The 12,089-nt window shown below is 46.1% G+C and overlaps 1 protein-coding gene across 10 annotated transcripts in view; it reads right to left on the bottom strand.

Annotated features, from left to right (window-relative positions):
* FRY (FRY microtubule binding protein) overlaps nucleotides 1–12,089 on the bottom strand; it is a 761,330-nt gene that overhangs the window by 42,430 nt on the left and 706,811 nt on the right. For all 10 annotated transcript variants that reach the window (XR_010204858.1, XM_063951775.1, XM_063951776.1 and 7 more), the window contains 2 exons: nucleotides 9,607–9,768; nucleotides 4,894–5,057 (listed from right to left, as the gene is read on the bottom strand). Coding sequence is in view for 9 of the 10 variants with exons in the window: in XM_063951775.1 (XP_063807845.1) it covers nucleotides 4,894–5,057; nucleotides 9,607–9,768 (326 nt within the window). In the remaining variant the exon portion in view is untranslated. The remainder of the gene's footprint in view (nucleotides 1–4,893; nucleotides 5,058–9,606; nucleotides 9,769–12,089) is intronic.

Raw genomic sequence — 12,089 nt, 5'->3', positions numbered from 1 at the left:
CCTTAGGCAGAAAATGAGGACGCGTCCGCAGTTCTGCCCTGTCCGTATGGAAAATCAGATATGGGCTCTTATATGATAAAGCCGCCAATTCTGATACTCTCCTGGCTGAAGCCAGGGCCAGTAGCATGGTTACTTTCCATGTGAGATACTTCAGCTCCACCAATTTGAGCGGCTCAAACCAATGGGATTTGAGAAAATCCAAGACTACATTAAGATCCCACGGTGCCACTGGGGGCACAACCGGGGGCTGTATATGTAGTACTCCTTTTACAAAAGTCTGGACTTCAGGAACTGAAGCCAATTCTTTCTGGAAGAAAATCGACAGGGCCGAAATTTGAACCTTAATGGACCCCAATTTGAGGCCCATAGACAATCCTGTTTGCAGGAAATGTAGGAATCGACCCAATTGAAATTCCTCCGTGGGGGCCTTCCTGGCCTCACACCACGCAACATATTTTCTCCAAATGCGGTGATAATGTTGTGCAGTCACCTCCTTCCTGGCTTTTACCAGTGTAGGAATGACCTCTTCCGGAATGCCTTTTTCCTTTAGAATTCGGCGTTCAACCGCCATGCCGTCAAACGCAGCCGCGGTAAGTCTTGGAATAGACACGGTCCCTGCTGAAGCAGGTCCCGTCTTAGAGGTAGAGGCCACGGATCCTCCGTGAGCATCTCTTGAAGTTCCGGGTACCAAGTTCTTCTTGGCCAATCCGGAGCCACTAGTATCGTTCTTACTCCCTTCTGCCGTATAATTCTCAGTACTTTTGGTATGAGAGGCAGAGGAGGGAACACATACACTGACTGGAACACCCACGGTGTTACCAGAGCGTCCACAGCTATTGCCTGAGGATCTCTTGACCTGGCGCAATACCTGTCCAGTTTTTTGTTGAGGCGGGACGCCATCATATCCACCATTGGTTTTTCCCAACGGTTCACAATCATGTGGAAGACTTCTGGATGAAGTCCCCACTCTCCCGGGTGTAGATCGTGTCTGCTGAGGAAGTCTGCTTCCCAGTTGTCCACTCCCGGAATGAATACTGCTGACAGTGCTATCACATGATCTTCCGCCCAGCGAAGAATCCTTGCAGCTTCTGCCATTGCTGTCCTGCTTCTTGTGCCGCCCTGTCTGTTTACGTGGGCGACTGCCGTGATGTTGTCCGACTGGATCAACACCGGCTGACCCTGAAGCAGGGGTTTTGCCAGACTTAGAGCATTGTAAATCGCTCTTAGCTCCAGTATATTTATGTGAAGAGACATCTCCAGGCTTGACCATACTCCCTGGAAGTTTCTTCCTTGTGTGACCGCTCCCCAGCCTCTCAGACTGGCATCCGTGGTCACCAGGACCCAGTCCTGTATGCCGAATCTGCGGCCCTCTAACAGATGAGCACTCTGCAACCACCACAGAAGAGACACCCTTGTCCGTGGCGATAAGGTTATCCGCTGATGCATCTGCAGATGCGATCCGGACCATTTGTCCAGCAGATCCCACTGAAAAGTTCGTGCGTGGAATCTGCCGAATGGAATCGCTTCGTAAGAAGCCACCATCTTTCCCAGGACTCTTGTGCATTGATGTACAGACACTGTCCCTGGTTTTAGGAGGTTCCTGACAAGTTCGGATAACTCCCTGGCTTTCTCCTCCGGAAGAAACACCTTTTTCTGAACCGTGTCCAGAATCATTCCCAGGAACAGCAGACGTGTTGTCGGGGTCAACTGAGATTTTGGAAAATTCAGAATCCACCCGTGTTGTTGCAGCACTACTTGGGTTAGTGCTACTCCGTCCTCCAGCTGTTCTCTGGACCTTGCCCTTATCAGGAGATCGTCCAAGTAAGGGATAATTAATACGCCTCTTCTTCGCAGAAGAATCATCATTTCGGCCATTACCTTGGTAAAGACCCGAGGTGCCGTGGACAATCCAAACGGCAGCGTCTGAAACTGATAATGACAGTTTTGCACCACGAACCTGAGGTACCCTTGATGTGAAGGGCAAATTGGGACATGCAGGTAAGCATCCTTTATGTCCAGGGACACCATAAAGTCCCCTTCTTCCAGATTCGCTATCACTGCTCTGAGTGACTCCATCTTGAACTTGAATTTTTGTATGTACAGGTTCAAAGATTTCAGATTTAGAATAGGTCTTACCGAGCCGTCCGGCTTCGGTACCACAAATAGCGTGGAGTAATACCCCTTTCCCTGTTGTAGGAGGGGTACCTTGACTATCACCTGCTGAGCAAACAGCTTGTGAATGGCTTCCAATACCGTCTCCCTGTCTGAGGGAGACGTTGGCAAAGCAGACTTTAGGAACCGGCGAGGGGGAGACTTCTCGAATTCCAACCTGTAACCCTGAGATACTACCTGCAGAATCCAGGGGTCCACCTGTGAGCAAGCCCACTGTGCGCTGAAATTCTTGAGTCGACCCCCCACCGTTCCTGAGTCCGCTTGTAAGGCCCCAGCGTCATGCTGAGGGCTTTGCAGAACCCTGGGAGGGCTTCTGTTCCTGGGCAGGGGCTGCTTGCTGCCCTCTCTTACCCCTTCCTCTGCCCCTAGGCAGATATGACTGTCCTTTTGTCCGCTTGTTCTTATAGGACCGAAAGGACTGCGGCTGAAAAGACGGTGTCTTTTTCTGTTGGGAGGGGGTCTGAGGTAAAAAGGTGGATTTTCCGGCAGTTGCCGTGGCCACCAGATCCGATAGACCGACGCCAAATAATTCCTCCCCTTTATACGGCAATACTTCCATATGTCGTTTGGAATCCGCATCACCTGACCACTGTCGCGTCCATAAACTCCTTCTGGCAGATATGGACATCGCATTTACTCTCGATGCCAGAGTGCAAATATCTCTCTGCGCATCTCGCATATAAAGGAAAGCATCCTTTAATTGCTCTATAGTCAATAAAATACTGTCCCTATCCAGGGTATCAATATTTTCAGTCAGGGAATCTAACCAGACGACCCCAGCACTGCACATCCAGGCTGAGGCGATGGCCGGTCGCAGTATAACACCAGTATGTGTGTATATACTTTTTAGGGTAGTTTCCAGTCTCCTATCTGCTGGATCCTTGAGGGCGGCCGTATCCGGAGACGGTAACGCCACTTGTTTTGATAAGCGTGTGAGCGCCTTATCCACCCTAGGGGGTGTTTCCCAGCGCGCCCTAACCTCTGGCGGGAAAGGGTATAATGCTAATAACTTTTTTGAAATTAGCATTTTTCTATCTGGGTTAAACCACGCTTCATCACATACATCATTTAATTCCTCTGATTCAGGAAAAACTACAGGTAGTTTTTTCACCCCCCACATAATACCCCTTTTTGTGGTACTTGCAGCATCAGAGATATGCAAAGCCTCCTTCATTGCCGTGATCATATAACGTGTGGCCCTACTTGAAAATACGTTTGTTTCATCACCGTCGACACTAGATTCAGTGTCTGTGTCTGGGTCTGTGTCGACCGACTGAGGTAAAGGGCGCTTTACAGCCCCTGACGGTGTCTGAGACGCCTGGGCAGGTACTAACTGGTTTGCCGGCCGTCTCATGTCGTCAACTGATTTTTGTAATGTGCTGACATTATCACGTAATTCCATAAACAAAGCCATCCATTCCGGTGTCGACTCCCTGGGGGGTGACATCACCATTATCGGCAATTGCTCTGCCTCCACGCCAACATCGTCCTCATACATGTCGACACACACGTACCGACACACAGCAGACACACAGGGAATGCTCTCATCGAAGACAGGACCCCACTAGCCCTTTGGGGAGACAGAGGGAGAGTTTGCCAGCACACACCCAAGCGCTATAATATATATGGGAACAACCTTATATAAGTGTTGTTCCTTACAGCAGCTTAAATATATCCAGTATATCGCCAAAAAATGCCCCCCTTCTCTGTTTTACCCTGTTTCTGTAGTGCAGTGCAGGGGAGAGTCCTGGGAGCCTTCCTCACAGCGGAGCTGAGCAGGAAAATGGCGCTGTGTGCTGAGGAGAATAAGCCCCGCCCCCTATTTCGGCGGGCTTTCCTCCCGTGGATTTAGATAAGTGGCATGGGCCATAAGCCTTAATGGCTATATGTGATGTATTCTTTTGCCTTAAGGTAATAAAATATTGCTGCCCAGGGCGCCCCCAGCAGCGCCCTGCACCCTCCGTGACCGCTTGGTGTGAAGTGTGTGACAACAATGGCGCACAGCTGCAGTGCTGTGCGCTACCTTCATGAAGACTGAAAAGCCTTCTGCCGCCTGTTTCCGGACCTTCAATCTTCAGCATCTGTAAGGGGGGTCGGCGGCGCGGCTCCGGGACGAACCCCAGGGCGAGACCTGTGTTCCGACTCCCTCTGGAGCTAATGGTGTCCAGTAGCCTAAGAAGCCAATCCATCCTGCACGCAGGTGAGTTCACTTCTTCTCCCCTAAGTCCCTCGTTGCAGTGAGCCTGTTGCCAGCAGAACTCACTGAAAATAAAAAACCTAAAAAACTTTTTCTAAGCAGCTCTTTAAGAGAGCCACCTAGATTGCACCCTGCTCGGACGGGCACAAAAACCTAACTGAGGCTTGGAGGAGGGTCATAGGGGGAGGAGCCAGTACACACCACCTGATCCTAAAGCTTTATTTTTGTGCCCTGTCTCCTGCGGAGCCGCTATTCCCCATGGTCCTGACGGAGTCCCCAGCATCCACTTAGGACGTTAGAGAAAACTGACAATATATAGCATGGTGCCATTAAGGAACCACCACACAAAGTGACCTCTACCTGTGTGTCCTGTGGGGAGAGCAGAGGGAAATCCATAGTGCAGAGAACTTTTCCTGAGTGGTAACATACAATATACAATATGCCAATGCATTACTATAGTAAGCAGCCAATATTACAGCACATATGTAATATGGATAGTGAAGAGAATGTAAGACATAACATACTGGGTTAGTGCATACTGTTCCATCATCCGCTCATCTTTCTCCTCCTCTGCCATCTCCAGGCTAAAGCTATCGTTACATTCAATCACTACTGGCATCTCGCTCATTGACCCCGACAAATCGTCTTCTTGTACAGTTGCATCATCTTCATCGAGAACAACATCCGCCTGAAATATGGGGACATAGAGGAATTAGCATACCCATGTCCTGTCCTGCAAGCAATAACGAGCAGGGTCATTCTCCTACCCTATATATGTGAGCACAGTATACAGTATATGAGATGCCAGCATGAAGCCCATGCTGAATGTGCACCCTCTGGCCTAGTAGGTATACATCTGACACCGGCACCAGTTGTTCCCTAGAGGCAGATGGGCAAGTAAAGATCTACCATTTTACAGGTAAAGGTACATTGAACAAAAATATGGACATCAGCACTTTGGGGAATTCGGTCCAAACACTTGGTGGATTTTGCTGCCTTGAAAAGGAGGAGAAAATTCCAGAATTTCTCCAACAAAATCCAAATGACTCTTCTTGGGGAAGGTTTTCCCAATTGAATGGTCAGTATCACTCCTTCGAGATAAATAGTTTATGGAAGATTTGTAGTATGACATCAGTACAAGTCTTGGTCATCTGGTACAGTGGGGCAGATGTATTAAGCCTGGAGAAGTGATAAAGCAGTGATAAGTGCAAGGTGATAACGCACCAGCCAGTCAGTTCCTGTCGATTTACATATTGGAGCCGATTGGCTGGTGCATTATCACCTTGCACTTATCACTGCTTTATCACTTCTCCAGGTTTACTACATCTGCCCCCCAGAATGTGATAACATTTATGCTGTACCAGATTACTAAGACACTATGGGGTCTATTCATGCAGCAGTGAAAAGCCCTGTTTTGCGTTAAACAGGGCTTTTCTCTGCCTACTGCAATTCACAGAGCGGGTTACCGTGGAGAAGTCTCTGACTTCTCCAGCGGTACCCCCGCTCTCTGCCTGAAACGCATCACCATACCTTTGTATGGCGAGTGCGATTCATGAAGGTGCGGAAAGCTCAGCTTTCCGCTTCTCCATGGAGTTCAGGTTCGCCATCTCAGGACGGCGTAACCTGAACTGTAGTGTGGAGACATCAGGGAAGCTCAATGCTTCCCTGATCCCTGCTCTGCACCTTGCGCTGGCTCCGCCCCCCGACCTCCCAGCAACCACTGCGGCCTGCCGGGAGGTCAACACCCTGCGCATGCGCAAAGGGACCCGCCGCTGGACCCCGCGCATCGCTGGGAAGGACCGCTGGAGATGACCTCACCGCAGGAGCCCCAGACACCGCAGCGCATCGTCGGAAGGGTGAGTATACATGAATTGCTACTTATTACAGCTATACATCGCATCGAAGCGATGCGATGTATAGTGATAAGTAGCAATTCTGTTTTCGTTTTCTGTATGAATAGACCCCTTTGTATTGATGCCATGCTATGGGTGGAATTCAAATGTTTGAAAAGTCGGTTGGGTGTCTGTTCTTTCCTGTCTATTAGATAGGAAAAAACAGACTCCCAACTGACTTTTCAAACATTTGAATCTCCCCCTATGAATCTTCAATAAACTATTTATTTAGAGGAAGTGGTACTCACCATTCAATAGGGGGTACCTACGCAGGAAACGACATTGATTACAGGTAAATGTATATGCTCTGTCTATAGTTCAGCTCAATGAATTTTAATTTAATCATACGTTCACACACAGCTTTCTATATCATCTGCCGCACTCGCGGACCAGCAGTTGTTGGGATTCAGAGCAGAGCTTGATAACTGTTTTCATATGAAGACTGCAGTAAACGACAAGCCAGGTGCACCAACCAGATTGATGAAAAACCTATCAATATAATTTGGGTTTGGACTAGTTTGTTTGGCCTTAAACAGAAACCACTGGGGGAAGAGTTTGGCTAAAATTGCTGTATTGGCCGATAAGATTGTTCCTTATCTGTCTAGATAAAATATCCTGGTCGGAGATGTTATTAAAAAAATAAAATGATAAAACCGTCAGTACAGGTTATATAGAACGTTATTCAATGTACCATAAATTTTGAGTAAATATGCGTCATATTCTTTTTGATTATATAAAATTGCTAAGAAAGAAACCTTAGTACTGGTATTTACCATAAAACATATTAAATAAAATGCGATAGGCAACCTTTGGCATGTCAGCCGATGCTAATTTATGTCTCCATATAATAATTATATATAATTTTAAAAGTTCAGTTATTTTCTTCTGTGTTTCACATATCTTAGGGGCAAGATGCTTCGGTTCCTGCACAGGTAAGCATGCATAACCACCACCTGTGGGGTGGCCAGGCTCACGGGTAGAGATGTCTAGACATTCCCGCGTGGCAGCTTCAGCCTGTTACTACTCAGATGTTGCTGGGACCCCAATGTCTCTTTGCTATGACAGTAGGGGCACAGATGTTACAGAAAAGCTGCTATGACTATCAGATTAGACAACAGAACCTCATACTACATTTAAAAAAAAAGTTTGCTTGCAGAACCCATTTAAAGGCAGTATTTTCTCTTGCACAACCGTGTAAAGGAATGAATTCTAATCATAATGCATTAGAAGTATTCTATCATCGAAGAGTGATAACATACATAAAAATATAGTTGATGTCCTGCAAGAGCTAGAATGCCAATCGCTACCCATGACTGGACTGTGTATACATTTTTATAGAGTACAAGGGGGATATATGTTTGCATTTTAAAGGGCCGCTACACAAAACACAACACGCCAGAATCAGTGTGCTACGACGGCATTGATGTATTGTTCTTGTGTGGCTGCAATCTGCCTACTAATGCAATGCGCTAATGTATATGATGCAGTTTGCCAAGAGCTTACACACAGGAAAGAAAATATTGATCAACTTTCACCAACCTTTGATAATGAAAGAACCGAGTCTTCAATGCACCAATCCCTTCAAACAGCAGCATAGAGTAGTTTTTGTGCAAATCTAGCAAAATACTGTGGTCAGAATGTAATATTCTGATAGCGTGCCAGAACGGCATGAATGGACTCAAATGTGCATAGTGCACAATAGGGCTCCCACATAGGAAGAAAATCACGTAGAAGACATACAACCCACATCATAAAAAGCATTTTGTGCCCAGTGCCTACTATCTGTGTGTATCCGACAGTCCAACATGCAGAAATATCAACATTAATTCAGGCCTGAAGAGAGCGGTGCTTGTGTTAGACAGATCAGGGTCAGAAATGTTAGACAGGAAATATTCAGAGATGTTTAAATAAGCCACAAACCGAGCACGTGCGTGGAATCACAACAACATGCATCCATATTTCACATGTAATATGTATAGAATAAATACATTTTTATTTATATAGTAGATTTTTTATTAGAGTACATCACTGCATGTTAACAGGATGTTTTGTCATCAGAAAGCATTAAAATGAGCGGATCACTTAGAATTTCACACTGACCAGTGGTATACTTATATAAGGGCAAACTGCGGACTGTGAATGCGCTAAATGTTCTAAACTGTTCGCCAGAATTTGAGTGCGGAACATTTGCTTCTCTGGTTGTATCGCAAATTAAGTGTTCTTTGCGGAACTACCTCCTTAATTTTTGTTGCACCTGGAAGACGCCAATAATTTTGCCCGCCTGTAATTCCCTCTTGTTTTAATACAACCACACAACAGTGAAATGAACTGACACAAAACACCATTTACAGAATACAAAATCAGAGAAACACAGAATTGACCAATACAGTGCTGGGGATACATAGGTTTCCCGTATTGCATTGCCAGAACTCTGCATATCTGTGACGTGAGCATGTGCCATACTGCATTCCACAAGGAAATAACCAATCGCAATCCAATCACATTATACAAATATGTTACATCAGTTTATACTAGAACTCTTGGCGTTCCGCAGGGTCAGTCAAATCTTAGAATGATTAAACTTATACAGTGATCAACACCTTCAGGAAAATCTTTTCCATTCATTAATGTCAATCAGTTGTCTGCAGTTGCCAACCTTATATAGTCCTACAGTCTGGTCAGTGATCATAAAATGAATGTTGCTAATATATCTATACTAAAATTAAAGTAATAGCACCACTATGATCTTACGCAATCTGTAAAATCATCACTGCTTTGGAACTGAGCTAAATCCTGAGATGTTAGCTCTTATTTACAGTATTTACAACCCCCCCCCCCCCCAAAAAAAAAAAAAATTAATTAAAAACATAAAAGGGCCATTGTGAAATAAAAATAATACATTAAAACTATCAAAAATTTGTCTCTACATCTGAGATATTGTGCCACATGTGTAACTGAGATACTAGTCTGAGACACCAGCAAACATTTTGGTGTCCAGTACAGCAAATAGCAGAACCCAAGCTGGAGAACTAATTACACCATTAGCTTGTCTGCAAAATAATTTAGATACATGTGAAATATAGGCTACAGACAGTCACGCAAATAGCCTATCATAAGACCAACATTAAAGGAGGACAAGAGGTTAGTGAGGTCATCATTAAGCCTTCTGTTGCTGAGAGGGGCCGAAACGGTGTCCCAGACCTTCCTGCTACAGAGCGCTTAACATTCAGTCACTGACAAAACATTAGTCTCCACTATTCTTTCATTTGAGGTTAAGAGGAATTAGATGGAAGAAGCATTCATTCTGCCACGGCCAAAATTTGAGCTCTACCAAAACTCCATCACCTTAGAATCCTCAGATAAGAGTGGATTAGTGATTTCAGGCAAAGACGCATCAAAACTAGAGGTTCTTGTGTTAAGGGAATGGGGGTCAGCAGAGGTTGTGTCACATGATGTGGAAGGGGACTCCATGTGATTTGTCTCTTCAGAAGGAGAGAGGCTTATGATCTAGAACAAAGACAAAACAAAAGGTTGTAAGCCCTCACATTGGAATAGCATGCAGAATTTGATTTCATTTCATCTCACTGGAATTTTGCTCAAATGAATGCCCTTATTAATCAATGAGTGATAAATTTCACTGTGAGTGATAAATTGCACCAGCCAATCAGCTCCTAATTGCCATGTTACAGACTGTTTGAAAAATGACATTAAGGAGCTCATTGGATGGTGCAATTTATCATTCACAGTGAAGTTTATCACTCATTGATAAATAAGGGCATACATATCTGTTTTGTAGAAGCATGTTATAAAAAGAAACGTGTGCGCTGCTTTACTCTTGCACAATAATGCTTCAGTGGGAGCTGCCATTTGGGGGGCACAGAAGGTAACCACACACGCTCGCCCCAGGCTGAGTGGCATTGCTTTAACACAGAACAGCAACAAAGAAACTGCACCCCCTACATCCGAAAAAATAAGAATTTACTTACCGATAATTCTATTTCTCGTAGTCCGTAGTGGATGCTGGGGACTCCGTCAGGACCATGGGGAATAGCGGCTCCGCAGGAGACAGGGCACAAAAATAAAGCTTTAGGATTAGGTGGTGTGCACTGGCTCCTCCCCCTATGACCCTCCTCCAAGCCTCAGTTAGGATACTGTGCCCGGACGAGCGTACACAATAAGGAAGGATATTGAATCCCGGGTAAGACTCATACCAGCCACACCAATCACACCGTATAACTTGTGATCTGAACCCAGTTAACAGTATGACAAACGTAGGAGCCTCTGAACAGACGGCTCACAACAATAACAACCCGAATTTGTTTGTAACAATAACTATGTACAAGTATTGCAGACAATCCGCACTTGGGATGGGCGCCCAGCATCCACTACGGACTACGAGAAATAGAATTATCGGTAAGTAAATTCTTATTTTCTCTAACGTCCTAAGTGGATGCTGGGGACTCCGTCAGGACCATGGGGATTATACCAAAGCTCCCAAACGGGCGGGAGAGTGCGGATGACTCTGCAGCACCGAATGAGAGAACTCAAGGTCCTCCTCAGCCAGGGTATCAAATTTGTAGAATTTTGCAAACGTGTTTGCCCCTGACCAAGTAGCAGCTCGGCAGAGTTGTAATGCCGAGACCCCCCGGGCAGCCGCCCAGGATGAGCCCACTTTCCTTGTGGAATGGGCCTTGACAGATTTAGGTTGTGGCAAGCCTGCCACAGAATGTGCAAGTTGAATTGTGCTACAAATCCAACGAGCAATCGTCTGCTTAGAAGCAGGAGCACCCATCTTGTTGGGTGCATACAATATAAACAGTGAGTCAGACTTTCTGACTCCCGCCGTTCTTGAAATATATATTTTCAATGCCCGGACCACGTCCAACAACTTGGAATCCTCCAAATCGTTAGTAGCCGCAGGCACCACAATAGGCTGGTTCAGGTGAAACGCTGACACCACCTTAGGCAGAAAATGAGGACGCGTCCGCAGATCTGCCCTGTCCGTATGGAAAATCAGATATGGGCTCTTATATGATAAAGCCGCCAATTCTGATACTCTCCTGGCTGAAGCCAGGGCCAGTAGCATGGTTACTTTCCATGTAAGATACTTCAACTCCACCGATTTGAGCGGCTCAAACCAATGGGATTTGAGAAAATCCAAGACTACATTAAGATCCCACGGTGCCACTGGGGGCACAACCGGGGGCTGTATATGTAGTACTCCTTTTACAAAAGTCTGGACTTCAGGAACTGAAGCCAATTCTTTCTGGAAGAAAATCGACAGGGCCGAAATTTGAACCTTAATGGACCCCAATTTGAGGCCCATAGACAATCCTGTTTGCAGGAAATGTAGGAATCGACCCAGTTGAAATTCCTCCGTGGGGGCCTTCCTGGCCTCACACCACGCAACATATTTCCTCCAAATGCGGTGATAATGTTGTGCAGTCACCTCCTTCCTGGCTTTTACCAGTGTAGGAATGACCTCTTCCGGAATGCCTTTTTCCCTTAGAATTCGGCGTTCAACCGCCATGCCGTCAAACGCAGCCGCGGTAAGTCTTGGAATAGACACGGTCCCTGCTGAAGCAGGTCCCGTCTTAGAGGTAGAGGCCACGGATCCTCCGTGAGCATCTCTTGAAGTTCCGGGTACCAAGTTCTTCTTGGCCAATCCGGAGCCACTAGTATCGTTCTTACTCCCTTTTGCCGTATAATTCTCAGTACTTTTGGTATGAGAGGCAGAGGAGGGAACACATACACTGACTGGAACACCCACGGTGTTACCAGAGCGTCCACAGCTATTGCCTGAGGGTCTCTTGACCTGGCGCAATACC

The sequence above is a fragment of the Pseudophryne corroboree genome, chromosome 2 (genome assembly GCF_028390025.1).
Source record: "Pseudophryne corroboree isolate aPseCor3 chromosome 2, aPseCor3.hap2, whole genome shotgun sequence".
Lineage (NCBI taxonomy): Eukaryota > Metazoa > Chordata > Amphibia > Anura > Myobatrachidae > Pseudophryne > Pseudophryne corroboree.
Note: the sequence above shows the minus strand (reverse complement) of the source record. Positions and strands in the feature narration are given on the sequence as shown.